The sequence below is a fragment of the Vitis riparia genome, chromosome 14 (genome assembly GCF_004353265.1).
Source record: "Vitis riparia cultivar Riparia Gloire de Montpellier isolate 1030 chromosome 14, EGFV_Vit.rip_1.0, whole genome shotgun sequence".
In the NCBI taxonomy this organism is placed as follows: domain Eukaryota; kingdom Viridiplantae; phylum Streptophyta; class Magnoliopsida; order Vitales; family Vitaceae; genus Vitis; species Vitis riparia.
In genome coordinates this window covers 27,110,426-27,129,700 of record NC_048444.1, presented here as the reverse complement: position 1 = coordinate 27,129,700, position 19,275 = coordinate 27,110,426, and the positions used below count along the sequence as shown (strand labels likewise).

The 19,275-nt window shown below is 35.0% G+C and overlaps 2 protein-coding genes across 5 annotated transcripts; one reads left to right on the top strand and one right to left on the bottom strand.

Moving 5' to 3' along the window:
- The first annotated feature begins 398 nt into the window (after positions 1 to 398).
- LOC117931170 (cyclin-P3-1-like) lies at positions 399 to 1,193 on the top strand. The gene is made up of 2 exons (XM_034852081.1): positions 399 to 851; positions 925 to 1,193. Exons 1-2 carry the CDS (start codon positions 403 to 405, stop codon positions 1,154 to 1,156), a joined length of 681 nt encoding a protein of 226 aa, XP_034707972.1. The 5' UTR covers positions 399 to 402; the 3' UTR covers positions 1,157 to 1,193.
- A 186-nt stretch (positions 1,194 to 1,379) lies between these two features.
- On the bottom strand, positions 1,380 to 19,102 carry LOC117930371 (mitochondrial Rho GTPase 1-like). 4 transcript variants are annotated; one of them, XM_034850993.1, is made up of 15 exons: positions 18,998 to 19,102; positions 18,137 to 18,359; positions 17,162 to 17,294; positions 16,755 to 16,904; positions 15,558 to 15,734; positions 15,155 to 15,406; positions 14,093 to 14,161; positions 11,357 to 11,412; positions 5,928 to 6,009; positions 4,509 to 4,720; positions 4,314 to 4,383; positions 3,105 to 3,217; positions 2,249 to 2,399; positions 1,930 to 2,116; positions 1,380 to 1,814 (listed from the first exon to the last, which is right to left on the bottom strand). In XM_034850993.1, the coding sequence occupies exons 2-15, from the start codon at positions 18,352 to 18,354 to the stop codon at positions 1,741 to 1,743; spliced, it is 1,944 nt and encodes a 647-aa protein (XP_034706884.1). In that variant the 5' UTR covers positions 18,355 to 18,359; positions 18,998 to 19,102; the 3' UTR covers positions 1,380 to 1,740. The 4 variants fall into 4 exon arrangements, with proteins under 4 accessions (XP_034706884.1, XP_034706885.1, XP_034706887.1 ...); XM_034850994.1 differs by lacking the exon at positions 18,998 to 19,102 and adding an exon at positions 18,871 to 18,965; XM_034850996.1 differs by lacking the exon at positions 18,998 to 19,102 and adding an exon at positions 18,474 to 18,619.
- Between the last annotated feature and the right edge of the window lie 173 nt (positions 19,103 to 19,275).

The following is a 19,275-nucleotide window of genomic DNA, read 5'->3' as shown; positions in this document are numbered from 1 at the left end:
TTAATAAAATCACAAAATATTTTGTTTATATTTAAATATTAAGGGTTTGTTTGGTAACCTCTTAGAAAAATAAATTAATTCTATTTGAAAACAAAAATAATTTTATTAACTTATTCTTCATAAAAATAATATAGGTTTATATACGATACCAAAGTCTCCAAGGTATTTTTAACATTTTTATTATTTTCTTGATACTTTTCGGGAACTAAATATAACGTAAACGATCCTACGAGCATTTCTAATAAAAGTACTAAGCACCAAAGCATTACATTCTAAAAATGATTCGACGGTAATCACTCCCGAATGGACCCTCCTTAGTTGCGTATCTTCATGGCTTTACCCTAAAGAAAAGAACAAAGCTGACAGCCTGACAATTCCCCTAGATGAAGAAACCATGCATGCATGCCCCTCCCAGCTTCTCCCACAAAAAAAACCATCACCATGGAAACCCAACAGCCACCGGAAGACAGCCATGAAGCAGCACAAATTTATGCAGCACTGGGCTTGGTTGAATCCAGAAAGAGAGCCGAAAAGCCACCCCGGGCTCTCTTCCTTATAGCGGCATCTCTCCGGAGATCCATCCGAAAGAATGAGAAGTTCATACAGACGTCAACGAGGAAAACCACGCCCACCATCACCGACTTCCACAGCTCCAGAGCCCCTTCCCTCACCGTCCAACAGTACATGGAACGTATCGACAAGTACGCCAACTGCAGCCCCTCCTGTTACGTCGTTGCCTTTCTGTACATAAACCGGTACCTTAAGCGTGTGGGCGTCCGCCTCACTTCCCTCAACGTCCACCGCCTGCTCATCACTGCCGTCATGCTAGCGGCCAAGTTCATGGATGATATGTTAGTAGTAATATTACTGATCTCACTGAAAATGTGGTTGTTCATGGATTAATATTGAACCGTATGAATGCAGGTTTTACGATAACGCATTCTACGCCGTGATTGGGGGGCTAAGCATAAAAGAAATGAACAGTCTGGAGGTGAAGTTGCTGTTTGATATGGATTTCAGGCTCCATGTGACTGTAGAGACTTTCAGGCGGTGCTGCGTGAAGCTGGAGGAGGAAGCTGCCGGCGGCGGAAATCATGGGGTCAAGGAATCACAAGCTGCATCCACCATTTCAGGGTATACTTGCAGGTCCATCTAATTAGATGTTTGAATTTTTATTTTTTATTTTTTTTTGTGAGTTGAAGTAAAATAAATTATAAATAAATATTATAAATTTTTATAATTTATATATATATGGATTAAGAAAAGGAAAAATGAAAAATTAATTAATTAATTAAATTAAGATGCAAAAAAATTAAACCAGAGCTGATGGCTGCAAGTTCAGTTAATTAGAACAAAGAAAGCAACCAAGAGGGCATAAATTTCAGAGCTCCCAAATGTATGCTCATCAACATATTGAATCACTTGGATCAATTTGGCAAAATTTTTTTATTGCACAAGTCCTGCACAACAAATTCCATTGTACAACCAACTATGGCATGTTCTACTTCAGAGACCCTGCCACCCCAAAACAGAGCCCACATAATTTTCCTAGTAAAACCACCCTATAAGGAACACAAACACTTAAAAGCAATGGAAAATTGATGATAGAAAAGAAATATAGGAACCCTCCGCAGGGCCTGTTTTAAGAAACTTAAATAAAATGGGGGTGAGTTAAATTGACAGAAAAGCTTGGCACCACCATGTTGTTGAGGGAAGGTCCATGGGTAAACCGTTATATCCTTAACTTGAGGCACTCTTCCTAGCCGCGTAGACACGGTAAGCTGCCAGTCCAACGATAGCAACTGCAGCTCCAACTGCAATGGTGAAAAACAAAATCAACATAGGATAAACCAATGAACTGTAAATGAGAGAGAGAGAGAGAGCGAGAGAGCCCGCATTCTAAGCATTAGTTTTCAGACATTGACATACCTGATACAACCATAAGAGAGCGATTAATAAGCCGACTGTATTGCTTGCGGCTTCTCCCAGCTTCAGTTTCAGGAATGCTCAGATGGGGATGTTCAGCTGCAGCAATAATCCTACGGAATATGGTATTGAAATCTCCCAACTTTGCACTGATAGGTATAGGAGGCTCTATTCCCATATCCTGAGTAAGCTGCAAAACCAATATTTGCAATACGAAAGACTTAATGCGGTGTCCAGTGTAATCAATACCTTCACCAAACTGACAGCCCCATGAATAACATAATGCAAAAGAAATTATAACACTACTGAAGAAGGTAAATACCCTTGTTGAATCGTGTATTGCCATCGGATAAGGATCCAGATCATCTTTCGCTGCAACAATGAGGCAAGGTACCTCATAGCTAGTATTTTCACCATGACTAGCAACTTCCACAAGCAACTCAGTTGCTCTCTTCCACGAGGACTCATCAGAACTGGAAAAGTATAAAGCATCAACTTTGGAACTTCCAAGATAAAAATGCAACTAGAAGTTCACCACCATGCTATGGAGACGACCCATGTGCACACACTTCTAGAGGTACCATGAAGATCTAAATGTTGCAACCTCATTTTTTTAAGAAAGACACACGCATAGGAGCATGCATGCATGTGAGCACACACGCCCATAAGCACCGCTGAAATCTAAATCTCTCAACCACAACTCCAAGAGATAGACACAACTAACACAAAGAATCAAGATTCAGGACTTCCAATCATCTCAAAGTTACAATAGGTTCTTGTTGAAGTTAAAAAGAGAGGAAAAATCATTTTTCTGATTTCCTATTCTCATATGTAAACTGTGTAAACCTTTCATCATGGTTTCCTAGATTTATACATGACGATAATAATAACACTAATCAAAGATGCCCATGAAGTATCATCATACTTCTAATAATATACACTAACTCTCCTCTTAGTTTCACTTTAAACTGATAAGAACTTAGTATAAAGGAAATTGAGAATTATTAGCAGAATATGGATTTAAAATTTGCCTACATTCACATTCATGTAGATGAAAATAACCTTTGGTTTTTCCATTTAAAATTTTAAAAATAAATCAAAAATCAGCTATTTCAATACTCTGACTTAGAATTAAAAAAATATGCTCTAGGAAAATATCAAAACAACGTCTTAGTTACCTGTCATACACAAATAGTGCAATATCACAAGCTGCTAAAGAGTCTCTTTTAGATAGCAGCTTCCTAACTCCATCTTCAGCTATCTCCCGTAGTACAAGGGTTTTCTTACTTCCCTGCAAACATGGTAATAAAACGAAATACTTCATCAAAGAGCTTAAACCAACCTCGGCTGCTAATTAGAAACAAACAGCCAAAAAAGAACATCTGAATTCAAAAACAATATAAGAAAAAGGTGGGAGGGGGGATGAATTTCGGTAATAGAGAGCAGCATGAAAATAGATGCACACCCAAAGCACATACCAAGAATCCAAATATGGACAAAAGAGATACGTAAGTATTTGATTGAAGGGATATCAAAAAATAATTTCTCCTCATGCATCGGCTGTTGTAACTTTGAATATTAAACCAAACTAAGGACATTAGTCTTTGATTGAAGGATCAACTATTTCAAAAAAGAATTTCTCCTCCTGCATCAGCTGTTGGAACTTTGAATATTAAACAAAACTAAGGGCACTAGTTATGAAAGCAAAATGGGCTTTTGCTCTAATATATAGACTACAATTTCCCTAAGCATGCAAGTGCTCAACAAATGGGTACCTGCTTTCTTTCATTCCTTATCGCTAAATAAAAGATTTAAAAAAATGAAAAAGGAAAAGAAAAGACAAGAAGGTGATAGAGAAAGGGAGAAAGAGATCTATGGCGAGCATAAATAGATCTCCAAACAAAGGGAAAACAAGTTTCTAGAGAAAGGGAAAAAGAGATCTATGGCGTGCATAAATAGATCTCCAAACAAAGGGAAAACAAGTTGCATGTATTTTCAGGTCCCCATTGTGTCTTCAATTTATTACAAGAATATAAAGGTTCAGGAAAAACAATTAATCCTCCTACAAAAATAAGTCAGTCAACGGACTGCTAATAAGATGCAAAATTACTTCCAAATGGAAAAAAGGAAAAGGCACAAGCAGGAATTATGCAGCATAACAAGAAAAAAAAGACAATTTTCATAGACAAAGCAAGAAAAGAAGAGACAAAAAGAAATAAAATGCAGCTAATTAGATCGCCTAGGCCAATAGTTTTGACTCATTACATCATATTAGTGTGCACCAACAGCACATTTGTTTGCGTGCAGATGAACAGAGAGAGAGAGAGAGAGTGCAAATAATCCACCCAATCATCAAGACACGAGGTATGTAATGTACTACCACTCACCCCAGGTTGATCAACAACATTCACTGCATAACGCTCGTCAATGGTTGGATTATAACTATCAGAGAAAGGCCTGCATTTTAACAGGTGGAATATTATAGCATAACAATCAACTCACATAAATGAAGTACCAAGATGAACCAGATATAACTCAACTAAAGATAAATCAGAGTAACTGATATGGACCAGAAGATGCACCTCCCCAGAAAAGCATTTAATAATCCAGATTTTCCAGCCTCTTTAGGTCCAAAAACAAAGCACTGGAAAACATTTCTGTCTGATTGCTGCTTTTTACGATCTAAACGTCTTTTCCTAGTTACACGCATGGCAGAAGAAGGATCACCAGCATATCCAATGTATATCAAATTCTCCAAGCTACTAACTGGATCCAGAAGTGTTAGAAGAGCCCACTGCAACCATCATCATTATCTAAAATAAGTACATGGTAGCTAGGAAAAAGAAATAGAATTCTGATTGCTTAAACTACGAGTTATGACTGCCTAAAAAAAATTACATATGTGGAAGCAGTCAAAGCCATGTTGGTTCTTCCTTTTAGAGACTATATAAACAACCATATATAAGATCTCTAATTCATACATATGGACACGATCAGTTGACACAACTAACAGCACAAACTACAAAATTTTGTGTCTATTGTCCTACTGGGATGTAACAAGAATGAACAATTTCTTTACAGAAACAACATATACATCGCACAACAATCAAAAGTACAAGGACAAAACTGAATAAATGCACTGTTCCTCCTATCTACCATCAAATAATAAAAATTAAGGTCCATGTTATCAGCATATTGATAATAAATCGTTCATCAACTAACTTCCTTCCAAATTGATAACAAGCTTGCGATCAAAGAAAATAGAGTTAGATAAAGTAAATTTGTCTCAAAACATAAACACTGCAGCTACATATTTTGCATCCTCTATCAACTACAGAAGGAACATAAGATAGAACTGCTCCAGGGCATATAGATGCTTCATTGAAATTTAAAAAAAAAAAAAAAAACCTCCATAGCACCCAATATTTTGCAAGTCTAGTATGATTTTTTTTTTTTTTATAGGTAATTTTTTTTTTTTTATCTTTTTTCTCTTTTCTTTTTTATCAGCTCTAGGAATTGAACCTGGAACCTCCCATAAACCCACCCCAACCCTTTACCTGAGCAAGCCTAGCATGATTATCAATACATCTCAAGAATATCAAGTAAATTGTTTCCCACAGACTGCTAAAAGGCCCAACTGTGCACTAACCAAAATGAATCACTCTCCAGCATGGTTCTTTCACATCCAGGAATGACACTTTATCTTCAAAAATTTCAAACTAAGTTTAAGTTGGTTTGCAATTACACTTGAATTGAAAGCATGACTTTCCAGATGGTCCTTTTCCCTAATTTCACGAAGAGTTAATGAAATTGTTGCCTATGGTACATATAGTTGACTGAAATAAACTTACAAGTGAACCAATGGGGACAATCAATACACTACGATAAAAATGTACTGATTCATACAAGAAAACTTTATTTAATTTTGCTACCTTATAAATGTGCAAGTGTGTTGTGATGTCAGTATAAAATCAACCAAAAAAAAAAAAATGGTGAAATACCTCTGACAGAAACCCATCAAGCGACAACCCTCCCAATGCAGTTTTCTCTGCAGCATCCTTATATGGAGCTTCAATCCAAGGACTGAATTTCAAAAAGGAAGTGTCAAAAAAAAAAAAAAAGATTGGGGGGGGGGGGGGGGGGGGCTAACAAATGTCTTGTATTATACTGCAACCAATAGACATACCAACATAAAAACTCATAAAGTGCATTTACTCAAATTGATAGCATGAAGTTCTGATAATCCACAACAGTAATGTTAAAAGTTAATATCTGAATTTAAATATATATATATATATATATATATATATGCAGTCAGAACACCATGCCCCATGGGGTTTCCAAATTTTTATCTGTTCTCATTTGTTACATGGTAGAAATATTAAACACACAAAGAAAAATATTAGAACAAGATCAGATATTAACATCAGATGATTATCATTTTCTCATGAGTAAGAAAACAAGTGAAATACTTGGGGTGAGTTATAGGTGTCCAAATCTTTGATTAGCACAACAGACACAGACATTAACATAGTTCTCAGAGTATCAAAAAAGTGCATAGAAGGTATTACAACACAGGCCCTAATTGTAAACTAGGTAATAATCAATTCAAGTGATAAATCAAAAATGGAGTAAAACGAATGACTGAAAGATTGACAAAACAATAATTTTGCATATACAAACATGCATACAGATAATTACATGCAAGAATATGCACATGCTAGTGTATATAGAAAAACTGGCAAGGCTCATGCTAAAAATTACTAAAAATAAAGGAACAGCCAAAAATAACAATTGCGTTTCTAAAATAAAGTTGAATATCCCCCTTAAATATAAGCTTCCACCAAAAGAAAAAGGTCAATAATTTCTTGATGGCCAAGAGAACATTTTGATAATGTATTAAACAGTGAAAGAAATTTTTATATATTTTTTTTTTAAAAAAAAATAGGGTATAGAATATCAATTCAAAAAGGTAAGCAAATATTGACATTAATCATGAAAAAAAAAATACAGTTTATCAAATTAAACAACAAAAAAACTAAAAATATTAGTTAAAATTTGAGCTTTTATAAAAATTTATTAAAAAATTCAAAGGATTTTTCCAAAGCATTTTTAAAAAACAGCAAGAAGCATCACTAAAAAATTTTAATAATTTTAATAAGTTTTTGTGATGAATATTTTAATAATTTCACTAATAAATTTTTTGAATTTTTTCAAATAATTAAACATAAATCACTTGACAGTGATAAAATTTTCATCTAAGAGTCATCATTAAAACATGTCATTTGATGGTTAGAGATTTGGTGGAGTCACAAGTCTTCTCAAATAATAGAGAAGTGGTAATAAAAAAAATATATAGTTATTACCTATAATTTAATGACTCCATGTGAATCATTAAATAATTTAAATTTTATCAACGATTAAATAGTATATAATTTAAATAACTCTGTAGTTAATTGTAAATTCATAACTACTTGATTAACTCTAAAATATAAACATTTAAAAAAAATCTCAAAATCAAACTGAAGACAATCCACTACTAAAAGAATATTTAATAAAATATCAATAGAAAATTACCAAAAAAAACAATTTATTAAAATAAATTTTATATATACATTTTTTTATCAATCTTTAAAATAAATTTTATAATGTATATTAGGATTTAAATAAAATTTAATTTTATAAATTTTAAATATAATTAAAATAAAAACAAATAAATATTTTATAAAATCTATTGGGTATCCATATTACTATATTATCAAAAGCCTTCCTATTTATCTTTTTCCCAAAAGTCCAAAACAAACACAAAGAAGCAGTTTTTCATGCTTTCTTCCGCTTCTGCCCAATGAAAGATCCATGTCAACTTGTAGAGTTGTTTTAATTGATGAACTTAGCACCCAAACAATTCCAAACAAGGAGAAGACTACTGCCATAGAATTCTTGCATTGGAACAGTGAAAGAGGATGTGCTCAATAGATTTTTCCTCACCTTTGCACATAAAACATCTATTCATCAAAGTTCATCCTCTCTTCTTTGATTTATCCATGGTCAAGAAAGTAGCACTCAGACCTTGTTCATAGAATATTCCCCAAAGAACCCCATCATGCAACTCTTCACAAATTCCCAACACAGCTGCCAAAAGGCTATAATAAACCCATTTGGTCCCAAGACTTTATCCCACTTCCAGGGTAAGAGGGCAAAATAATCTTCCCCCTCTCAAAAAGGTAACTCCAAGCTCTTCCTCCCCTCTCAAAAAAGCAAAGGGCATCCCATTAATGCAAGGTCTCCATTCTCTGGACTCAACAAGAAGGCTTCAATAGGAGTTAGTCACCCCCTCCTTAATCTCCTCTCACAGGATAATCAAATCTCGTTCACTCTTATTCAAGCCATAAAGTAATTCTTTGATAAGCATTTGTCACCTAGTAGAAGAATATTGTGTTTTTGTCTCCCTCCTTCAGCCATATCACTCTCAACTTAAGTCTCCAAGAGGTTTCTTCTAGCTTTGCTCACTTATTACAATCTTCTACAACTACTCCTTTAAACCTCCACTTCTTCCTCAACCAAAGGAGCTTTCCGTTTCCTTGGCATCCCAAAAGCCTAACTGATGAAGGCTTCTGATTAGGTGACTGACACATTTCCAAACACCTCCCGATTCCAAGCTTTTAAGTTCATCTTCAAGGCTTTCAATTTGAAAACCAGAATAAGACTGCTAGAGCCTCTGAACCTATAGCCCAACCACCAATTTTTAATCAAGCTTTTGAAACCCTCCACTTTAACCAACATATTCTCAAATCTAAAAGGGGTTTTTTCCCTCCTTCACTCCTTCCCTTGCTAACAAAATAGGCCAACAATCATAAACCAGCCATGGCAAAACACTCTGCAAGAGACAACTAAAATGGTTTTCCTATTCTTCTGACACTAGAAAACAATCCAGCCTTGACATAGATCAGTTGTTCATGCCTCCACACAAAGTAAAAGGCCCTCTATTAAGCAAAAGGTCATTCAGGTTCAGATCCTCAATAATCTCTCAAAATCTCCTAATGAGAAAAGACATTCTAACACAATTCCTCCTTTCCCATGAATACCTACCCATATTAAAATCCAACTGCTCCCCCCTCACCAGACCCCTACCAAGAATCATCTGATAAACCTCTAATATCCCTCAATCCTACCCAAAATCATCTTGCTCCCTACTAAGGATAGGCCTGTACACACCAATAAACACTTAAAATAAAACCATCCTAGTAGCTTTTAAAACCACAAGAAACAAAGAACGCTCCCACCTAATTTACTAGTAACTCCAACACCCTTTTGTCCCAAAAAACCAATAAACAACTACTTGACCCCCTTGCTTCCATGTCTCCACACTCCTAGACTCTTCACCAATTGCAACGACATCTCTTGCGTATTAGTCTCTTGCAAGCAAACCACACCCACCTTCTACCTTCTAATCAAAGATTTAATTGCCTTTCTCTAATCACTATCATTAGCCCATCTAGTATGCCATGACAAGATTTTAATCGTCATTGACGGACAATAGTTGTTACCACTCCTTTCCACCTCCAGTCCTTCCCCATTTTCCCTTTTGTGCCATTATACCTCACTAAAAATTCCAATTTCAGATCTCTCAATTTTGGATGAAAGAGTTGTCTTCCTACCATTTGCTACAAAAAGGACCTTCCTCACCTCAACAGGGAAAAAATTTCCTTCTCAAACCCCTCCATTGGCAACCCCACAAACCTACTGAACATAGCCAACTTGCTTTTTACCCAACCAACAGATAGATTCATCTCAAATATGAAAAATAGTTTTTTCAACTTATTCTCTCAACAAAGGTATCATACATTTATGCATAATGGAAAAGTTCCTAAAGTATTTTCTATGTTTTTAATTGTTCCTGATAATATTCTACAAAAAAATAACATTATCCTACAAAAAAAAAAAACACTGAAAACCACGTCTTTTTAGAACAAATTCTTATAAAAAAAATTGTCAAATGTATTTTCCAAATTAGGAAACTATTTTATGTTTTAAAGAACATTGTATTGTTTTCAAAAACAATCCCAAAGAAACCTTTAAGTCCTGTTTGGTAATTGTTTTTTAAAACGGTTTTCTATTCTCTAGAACAAAGAAACATGAAAACACGTTTGGCAATCAAAAAACAAAAATTAGTTTTCTGTTCTTAAAATCATAAATCATTTTTCTATTTTTAAAAACAGAAAACAGTATGTTTTCCGATAACATTTTTTAGTTGTTTTCAGTTGTTTTTACTTGTTATTTGAGGACTGTTTTAAAAAATAATTACACAAATATGAAGAATGATTAAAAATAAAATACTACATATATAAGTTATTTTTAAAATATATTTAAAAACATAAAAATAGGTTAAAAACATTTCAAGTTCTCAAACAGACATTTGTTTTACAAAACATTATAAAACAGTTTTTAAAAACTATTCTTAAAAGCTGATTTTTATGACTGTTTTTTGGGAAATGCCTTCAAAATCAGTTACAAAACAAAGCCTTAGCATTTGATCCATTTGTTCCACGTCTTCAAAAGACCCATTATTTCTCTCCTTCCAAGCAGTCTAAATAACACATAAGGACACATAAGGGGGATAGTCTTCCATGCTTTCTTTCTTGTCTTTCCCACAAAGGATCGCTACCAACTTAAGAAGGCCCCTTTAACTGAAGTTGGTGCCACTCATTCTACCCCAAACAAAGAGAAGACTAGCTGCCGTATGATTCTTGTTTTGGTACAATGAAGCAAAAGGTAATTTGTTGATTCCTCCTCATCCTTACATACGAAACATCAGTTCACCATGGTCCAGCCCCTCTTTTTCAACTAATCTCTGGTAAGGATCCTGCCCCAATTTACTTCCCATGAAAAGAAACTCACTTTCATTGGCAGCCAAGGTTTCTAAACAATACCATGAATTCATCACATGCTATGGTTGTAGGTGGCAATTCTCTTCTACAGCATCAAATTTGTTAAGCATCCTTCAACAATGAAGTTTGACATGTGATACTCATGTTTTTTTTTTTAAGCAATATAAAAGTACAGCACAGTATGCATACTGACATTGAGTTTGACAGCTCAGATGACAGCAAAACCAGATGCCCTTAAGGAACACAAAATTGGTTAACAAGCCTCATAAAACTTATAATCAATGCATTCTACCCTAATTTCCATATGAAATATTAGTCAACAACAGCTTCATTGTTTTTTATTAAACAAAATACTGCCAACTAAACAATTACATAGGAAATGATATATGTTGTGCAACTACAAATTCCAACAGGATGTTTATAAGTTCCAACAGACAATAACACATATCATATTTCTTATTAATAAAATAGGAAATGATATATGTTGAAGTAAAGTAGCAAAAACAAAACCATAAATTGATGTTTTAGGAAAACAGAAGTACCTTTCTGGTGCAGTAGAAAAAAGATCTACAAGCTCATCAGGGTGCAGTGCCCCATCCTGCTCAAAACAAAATCCATATCGATCAGGATTTTGAGAAGCTGTGCAACTACTTAACTAACTAGAGAGCTCTAGGCTAGATAAAATAGAAGAATACAATCATAAAACATGAATGGAAGTTTACTTACCAACACTGTTGAAAAACATTTAGCTTATGCTGACAATTTCATCACTCTAACCCTAACCCTCCAAGTTAGTAATAATACTAAGCATAATTCTTTCCTTTATACCCCCCATTCTTTGGACAAAGGAATTCCACAGGTGAGGCATTCTCGTCCTTGTTAGACTTTATTGACAGGTCTTGGGCTCCCCTTAAGGGGAGGTAGTTTTTTTTTTGGTCCTGTTCTTTTTTGAGGCTGTAGCCGCCTTGTATACTCCCTGTATGCTTTGCGGCTTTTAGCCTTTTTCTAATGCATGTCTTGTTTACTTATCAAAAAAAAAAATTGACAGGTCTTGGGCTCTAGCAAGAGGAAGGGAGGTTTATTATTATAATTTTTTTGACAGGTCTTTTTTTTTTTTTTGATAGATATTTAATAGATTTTACTTCAGTCACAGCATTTTTACCAGAGCCACTACAGAACAAAATATGGAAAATTTGACAAAGTGACAAGGACATCAGCAACTTCCTATGCACTGGAAATGAAGATATTTAGTGATTCCTATGTCCTTGAAAATTTTGAGAAAGCAAAAGAAAGAAAATTTGGACTATGTCCTTGAAAAACTTCATAATAAGACGTGATTATGATCAAGTAAGACATGCTGATAATGATATATGACCAAGTAAAAAATGCTATGTTACATGAAGTAACATAACATTTTACAAATATAACTATTAAAATAGGCCTCCATATAAGGACGTGCATGAAACGAAGCGGGTCCCATATGTCAACATCTATAAAATGTGGCTAACACCCACTTTATCCCCTTGCACCCTAATGACTAATTTTTGTCAAGATTTGTGATGCAATTGGGTTCCAAGATATTCTCAGACTTGTACCCTCTAAAAATAGATAATGCAGATTGAATCATGAAAATTGCTCTATAAGGAATCCAGCTTCAACAGAAAGTAATGGCCTTTGTCGAGATCATATAAGCATCAAGACATTATGTCTGCTACGGTGCAACCTTCTTAGGCTTCAACACATAGGAAGAGTTGGCAAACCATATCTTAATCCACCATGCCAAAACCAGAAAATTGTCGAAATGTTACTACCCATTTTTTAAAGCAGTGAGTGTTTCCAGACAAAGCCAGAAATCTCCCACTGGGATGGAAGTTTTGGGGCTTGGATATGAGGCCAAGGTTTGGTGAATGACTCCCCTTAGTTTGCTTTAGTGCATGTGGAGAGAGCTTCATAAATGGATTTTCAACAAGGAAGTGCTTCACAAACAAAAATTGATGGAGAACCTTATAATATCCTTGTGAAGTGGTCTATAGCCCCAATAACTGTTCATTGATGAACATTTTAGATTTGGTATAGGGCCTTTTTTTTTTTTGCCTAGGCATTCTTGTTTCTGTTCTGTTCTCTCAATGCCTCTTGCATACCCCGAGTACATAGGGTTCACCCCCTTTTTTGTTAGGTTTTGTTCATATATTTGTTCTTTGCCTATCAAAAGAAATAAATAAAGCTACTATGGGGTTTAGTGAAGTTATGAAGCATATCTATCTCTAGCTATATATTTTGATTCCATGAACTATGGTGTGTGCATGCGTGTTTATGTGTGTCTTTGTGGTGAAATATGAAGTCATATATGATGGGCCTCTCTTCATAATTGTGACAGGCAGACCGAGTTCAATGTAGGTGTGATGCTGTCAAATCTGGCATTGTTTCCTGCACCTTTTGTTACTTAGATGGTATCTTCTATATGTATATTTGATAAGTATGATATCTTCTATAATAATAAATGTTTAAAGATACATCAAAGTGGAAATGCACAAAAAATAAAATAAAATATCCACACTTAATAGAAAGTATCAAAGTCATTCTGTATTATACCTCAACTCAACTTTGTACTTTGGATAAAGCAAAGAAAGGGATGAGAAAATTCAGAATCTATTTAGAGAGAAAGAGACAGAGAGGGAAGGTGGCATGCAAGATGACTGTGGAACTTCTGCCCCCAGCATACTTTCTATATCTGAACTAAATAGACATGAAATTTAAGTATCTTAGACTCCAAAACAATGAGTAAACCATCAAGATTATGATGGATATAATAACAACAATAAAAGAGCAATGTAATTACATCAATGAGAAACTTGATCTTATGAATAGATCAGGGTTGTTAATGACATGAAAGACTCTAAATCAAGAGCTTAGGGTTGTGGATGACATGAATGACTCGGGGTTTTGATCTAAGGGCTACAGATACTATAACATCTTAAGGTCGTGGTTGACATGAACGACTATAGGTCGTGCGTTCAGGGCTTTAAATGTTGTGAATAGCTCAAGGCTATCACTGATATGAGCCACTCTGGGTCTTCAACTTAGGACTCTAGATGCTATGAGTAGCACTAGGTTATGGTTGATATAAACAATTCCGATCACAATTAAAAATGAACTAATAAACGAATAATGTGATAAAACTAAGTTCATTTAAACCATATCGAGCATTTAAAACTGCATCATTGTATCAAACTATATGTGACATCTAAGTGATTGATAAGGAAAGAAATAGTACATACACCATCAATGTCAAACAAGCTAAAGATTCCCTTCAGAAACTCAAGGGCTTCAGTTGTCAGCTCCATATTCTACACAAAACATGAGAGGAGTAAGCATTCCAAACAAGAAACCATATACTTCCAGGATATGAATTAGACAGATATAACCAAACATTTGGGCGGCCATAAAATGCAATTCACTTGCCCACAATTCCAATTGTATTAAATTATGGTGTAAAGTAAGCCTGAACCTGAGACAAGCCAAGCCAGTTAGATAAACTGCTATCTTTCATAACATTTCAATGGCTAAAATCCATGAGACTCCAGTACCAAGATATTCCCAAAAAATAAATGATACAATAAACTTTTACATGGACAGAGGGACCCTACAAAAGTAAGCAGGCATGATGAGTCACATTTTTATCATTAAGGAAAAAGGGGAAGCTTAATAGCAACCAGATTTAATGATTTAGAATCTGTAACTACATATATATCATCTAGATGGAAAAACCAAAGTTCAATAAACATGTCAACAATCATATCACCTCCAAGTAAGAGATGAATAGCATTTCATATCAGCACCAAAAAGCCAGACTGTTTTATCTGCCTCTAGCCCCTATCATAAATCAATTCCTATTAGCATTGAGAGTCATCACTGTGAATTTGGCATAAACGATCATCAACATTGTTTCTCTTTCGATAGATAATAACCATTGAGCATAAAATGAACAATGCCAAAAAGGCATACAACCCAAGTACACAGGCAGCATGCAAGCCACACCAATATGTCAAGAAACAAGACCAGACAAGAAAACAAATACATAAAAAAAAAGTCAGCCCTTCCTTAATTGTCATTTGCCAATAACTCGTAAAGGGTCCTTATATTAGAGCTTACTTCAACAAACCAAACCAATGTTCTTGAAAATTATGCATTCAAAATATAAGCAACTTCTCTGAATTTGCACTCACTTTTACATAAACAGATACAAATAATTGTCAGCAGAGTCAGCACTTAACAAAAGCATCTGAACATTGCCACAAATTCAAGACCATAATACTGATTGTTTACCAATAAGAAGTTACCTGATCAGGAGCCCGTTTAAATGACAATGGAATGAGATCCTCCCTTAGTTTGATATCATTATTGTACCCAAACTTCCTTAGGACAGTCCATGTTGTCTCGAGACGGCCTTTTTCAATGAATAATGCATGGAGAAAGAGGAATCCAGTCAAAGTAAGACCACGATCATTGACTCCTTCATGCAATTTTTCTTGCACAACCCTCTTAACACCAGATATTTCAGAAGGTTGCAATGGAGCATTGAAACATTTGACCTGTTTACACTAATTATTAATTCCTTCAACAATCTCAGTCACAAAATACCATAACTTTTTGCAAAAAATAAGAACTTGTTTTCAATCATTATTAGATCATTTTCTACAGGACAGATTCAAGGAAAAAAAATTTGGAGCAGCGAAAAGAAACCTGAAAATCATTTAATTCTGCATCACTCAGGGCACCATCCCTGTCATGATCACACAAAATGAATATTCGTTTCAAAGCTCTCACACACCGGGGCTTCAAAGTCTGCGTTTCTTGATCAAATAGCGGTCCCGTTGGATGAAGCACTGCCTTTTGTGCATAGTAGAAAACTTCAGGGATCTGTAAGTGGAGAAATCCCATCATTTTGAATTCTGACGATGAAATTGTGTCAATGCCAAATCATCAAGACAGAGCCTTAACCATACCAAATCAGAATCAACCAACAGATTAAGTATGGATAACTTTTTTTTTAAGTCTATATATTGATAAAATGCAATATTGACATCACATGCAATAGGTAGCCTTTTTTTGCCCTTTATTTTTAGTGTGTGTGGGGGTAGGTGGGGGAAGGGAGTGCTACAGGCTTAGACTGTCACGTGAGATAACTTTTACAGAGTTCATGAAATAAAGTAACGTTCTGATGTGGCTAAACAAAACTTACCCTTGCACGGCTTTTCACACTTCCACCCTAAACAAATGAAAAATTCTAATGGCAGATGACTCATCAACAGGTTGGGTCTGGGTGAGAGTGGGTTTAGTGTTAGGAAAATGAGAAATATTATTAATAAAAAAACAAAAAGAAGCATATAAAGAATGACAAAATATCCCTTAAATAGGAAATGCAAAGAGAACTAGTCCCGGCCCTCAAAACAGCCCTGACCAAAACCAGGCACTTGCTACTAGGACTAGCAAGCTGATCTGCATTCCAAAGAGGTCAAGCTGGAAGTGATCCTTGCACAATCCTTGGTCTTGGAGCCTCGGATGAAGCTTAGAAGTCAAGCTTGCCTCAACAAACCAAACCATACCAGAGCTCCATTTGTTTTCTGTATTTAACAGCCCTCCACATAACATACAATGTTCATAACATGTATCAATCTTCAAAATAAATACCAAAAAACTAGCAAATAACCTAGGTATAGAGTGGCTCATGAGTATTGTGAACAGCTGTCATAATATACAACCAAATGTATTAAACAAATAAACATATCACAAGTGTTCATACTATATCAGGTCATCTTATTCCAAAAAAAACGAAAAGAAATTAAGTATTGCATCCGATAACAGACTGATAAAGCTTGTAGCCAGAAAAGCAACTAAAAGAACCAAACAGTAAAGTAAAGTAAAGAGCACCTAATTTACCTGGATATGTGTGGATGCCGAACATTCTATACAAGTTTCTATCTCCCGAAACTGCTGCATGATTGGTGACATAACCTGTTCCAGGCTCATTTGCTGATTCTCATCCCTCAGATCTAGCTTACATCCAACCACAATAACTGGGACCTTTACCTGCTCATCAAAATTTACTCATCCCCATTACAAATTTGTCAAAAACAAGATCGCTGGTTTTGCTATTCTGACATATATATCCTGGGGAGATTTTCCAAAAAGAATTTCTCAATAATGTTCCACTTATTCAGTGGATATTCTATATTGATGGTTGATGAAAATATCATCTCTTTATCCATGAAACCTGGAAATAAATTCTGTAAAAACAAACAGCCAATAGGAATAATATAAAATTTTATGATAAGAAGAAGAAAAACCTCTAAGCGACGAAGTTCTGGAAGCCAAAAAGTACTCAGCCGATCAAGAGTTGCAGGCTGATCACAGGCATAAGTAAGTACAACAGCATCAGCCCGTCTCAGTTCATCAGCAAGTGCACTTCTATTCTCCAAACTGATTGAAAAATAGATAACAATAAGTCAGTCAAAATTTAACTGAATATATTACTGGGATTATTCTCTGAGGAAGAAAATAGGAAAAAGAAAATCCAAATACCATATTCTTTGTGGATTCACTTTCCAAATCAGAAAAACTGAATTCAACTAAACAAAATAGTTGAATTAGACTCAATATAGTCCAGGTTTTTTTTCCCCAATTAAAGAATACTCAATGCTCCATCCAGTTAATGAGAAGATGGAGAAAAATAAATATATTTTTGGCCCAAAAAGATCAAATTTTCCATCTTCTCGGGAGAAGATGACACAAAAAAGGGCAAGAAATCAATTGATTTCTCTTTTCCTTGGTTTCCTTGCAACCAAATGCAGCAGACTACCCTAATGGCCATGATAAGGCAGGTTTTCCCATTTCTCAGAAAACCAAAGCAGTATATATATATATATAAGAAGAATCTAGCTTTATTTACCTTCTTTTTTTTTTTACCACTTTGTCTAAGACATTATGTATTAGTTTCTATCTTTTCCACATTTTCTCCGGTATTCATGGCTGTAATGGGCAAAAATTCAGGATATAAATCTTAATGAAGAAAATGAAAATACAGATGAATAGAACAAACATTTGTTTTATGCCCAATGAAATGGAGTTCAAAAATAAAATAAAAAATCAAGCTCAACTTTTGATTTCTTTTCTTTTCCTATATTTTCTCAGCAACCAAACAGGTTATTGACTTCCTATCTGTCTGCACAATTTCTCACCAAGCAAAGAGAGCACTATTTCCTTACACTTTTACCAAATTTTCTCTCCAACCAAACGTAGCATACAGAAACAAGATTTGTTACCTAGATGAGGTATCGATGATTGTGATGGGCACGCGGTCAGGGTAGAAATCATCAGGCAATCTCGTTGGTGGCAACACCGGTGCCACATTGGCCGGAAAGTTTTCTGCAGCAGCTGTAACAATCAAGCTTGATTTTCCAGTGCCTCGGTCTCCAGCAACAACAATCCGGACCCCAGTTCGATTCCCAGAATTTGTAGCTCCAGCTGAAGCTTTCGCCATTAGACCTTCAAGAAAAAGAAAAACCTCTGATTCAGACAAACAATTGAATGACCAGTTAAAAAATCCTAGCCCTACCCTTTTGGATGCTGAAAAAACTGAGGAAAACGAAAAACTAAAACCTCAACTGATTCAAATAGCTGCAATGGACTCAATCAAGAAAGCCTTCCAACGTTTCATATTCAGACCACGAAAAATCAAAGATTCAAAAATGGATTTTTCCTTCCCTCTTCCTACATTTTCTCAGCAGCCAACACCCAGCATCCGATGTAAGAATTTCAAAATCGAATGACCCCTGTTTGGTTGCTGAGAAACCGGACGAAAACAAACGATATTCAAACTTCAAAAATAAAATAAAACAACATTAAAAAAAAAAAAAAAAAAAAACCCAGGTTTTTGTATATTCAGCAGAAACGAATACCCCGCTTTTCCCTTCTATTTTCTCAGCAACCAAACAGAAAACAAATGAAATGCGATCGATAAAACTTATAATTTCCAAATAAAAAATTCAAAAAATACCAGGGTTTTGCACTTGCACCGTAAAAGAAAAAAAAAAAACAATCTTTCTTTTTCTCGCCTTTTCCTCGCCTTCCTTTTGCTTTCGGAACAACCAAACAGAGAAAGGTGTGAATGCGAATGGATATACCTTTTTGGATTGAGAATTGTGGAAGGTTGTTTTGGGAATTGCAGACACCGCCAAAACCCTAATGGTAGGGATGGAGGCTTGGGAAAGAAGTATGAAGCTTCGGATTAAAACGATCAGTGTTTTCTTCTCTCATGCTTTTTCACTGTGACCACGTGTAATTTGTTTTATATTTCTTTTTTTTTTCAAGAATTTTCCTTTCACAAATTAAATATTTGAAATGTATATTTAAAAAATGCAAGGCATGTTTGGTAATAGTTTTCAAAAATAATTTTTGAAAA

Coding starts and splice junctions, on each gene's coding strand:
- LOC117931170 (XM_034852081.1), top strand. CDS start 403: ATGCCCCTCCCAGCTTCTCCCACAAAAAAAACCATCACCATGGAAACC. Junction 852..924: donor GCCAAGTTCATGGATGATAT/GTTAGTAGTAAT, acceptor GTATGAATGCAG/GTTTTACGATAACGCATTCT.
- LOC117930371 (XM_034850993.1), bottom strand. CDS start 18,354: ATGGCGAAAGCTTCAGCTGGAGCTACAAATTCTGGGAATCGAACTGGG. Junction 4,384..4,508: donor TTAAATGCTTTTCTGGGGAG/GTGCATCTTCTG, acceptor GTTAAAATGCAG/GCCTTTCTCTGATAGTTATA. Junction 1,815..1,929: donor CTCTCTTATGGTTGTATCAG/GTATGTCAATGT, acceptor TCACCATTGCAG/TTGGAGCTGCAGTTGCTATC.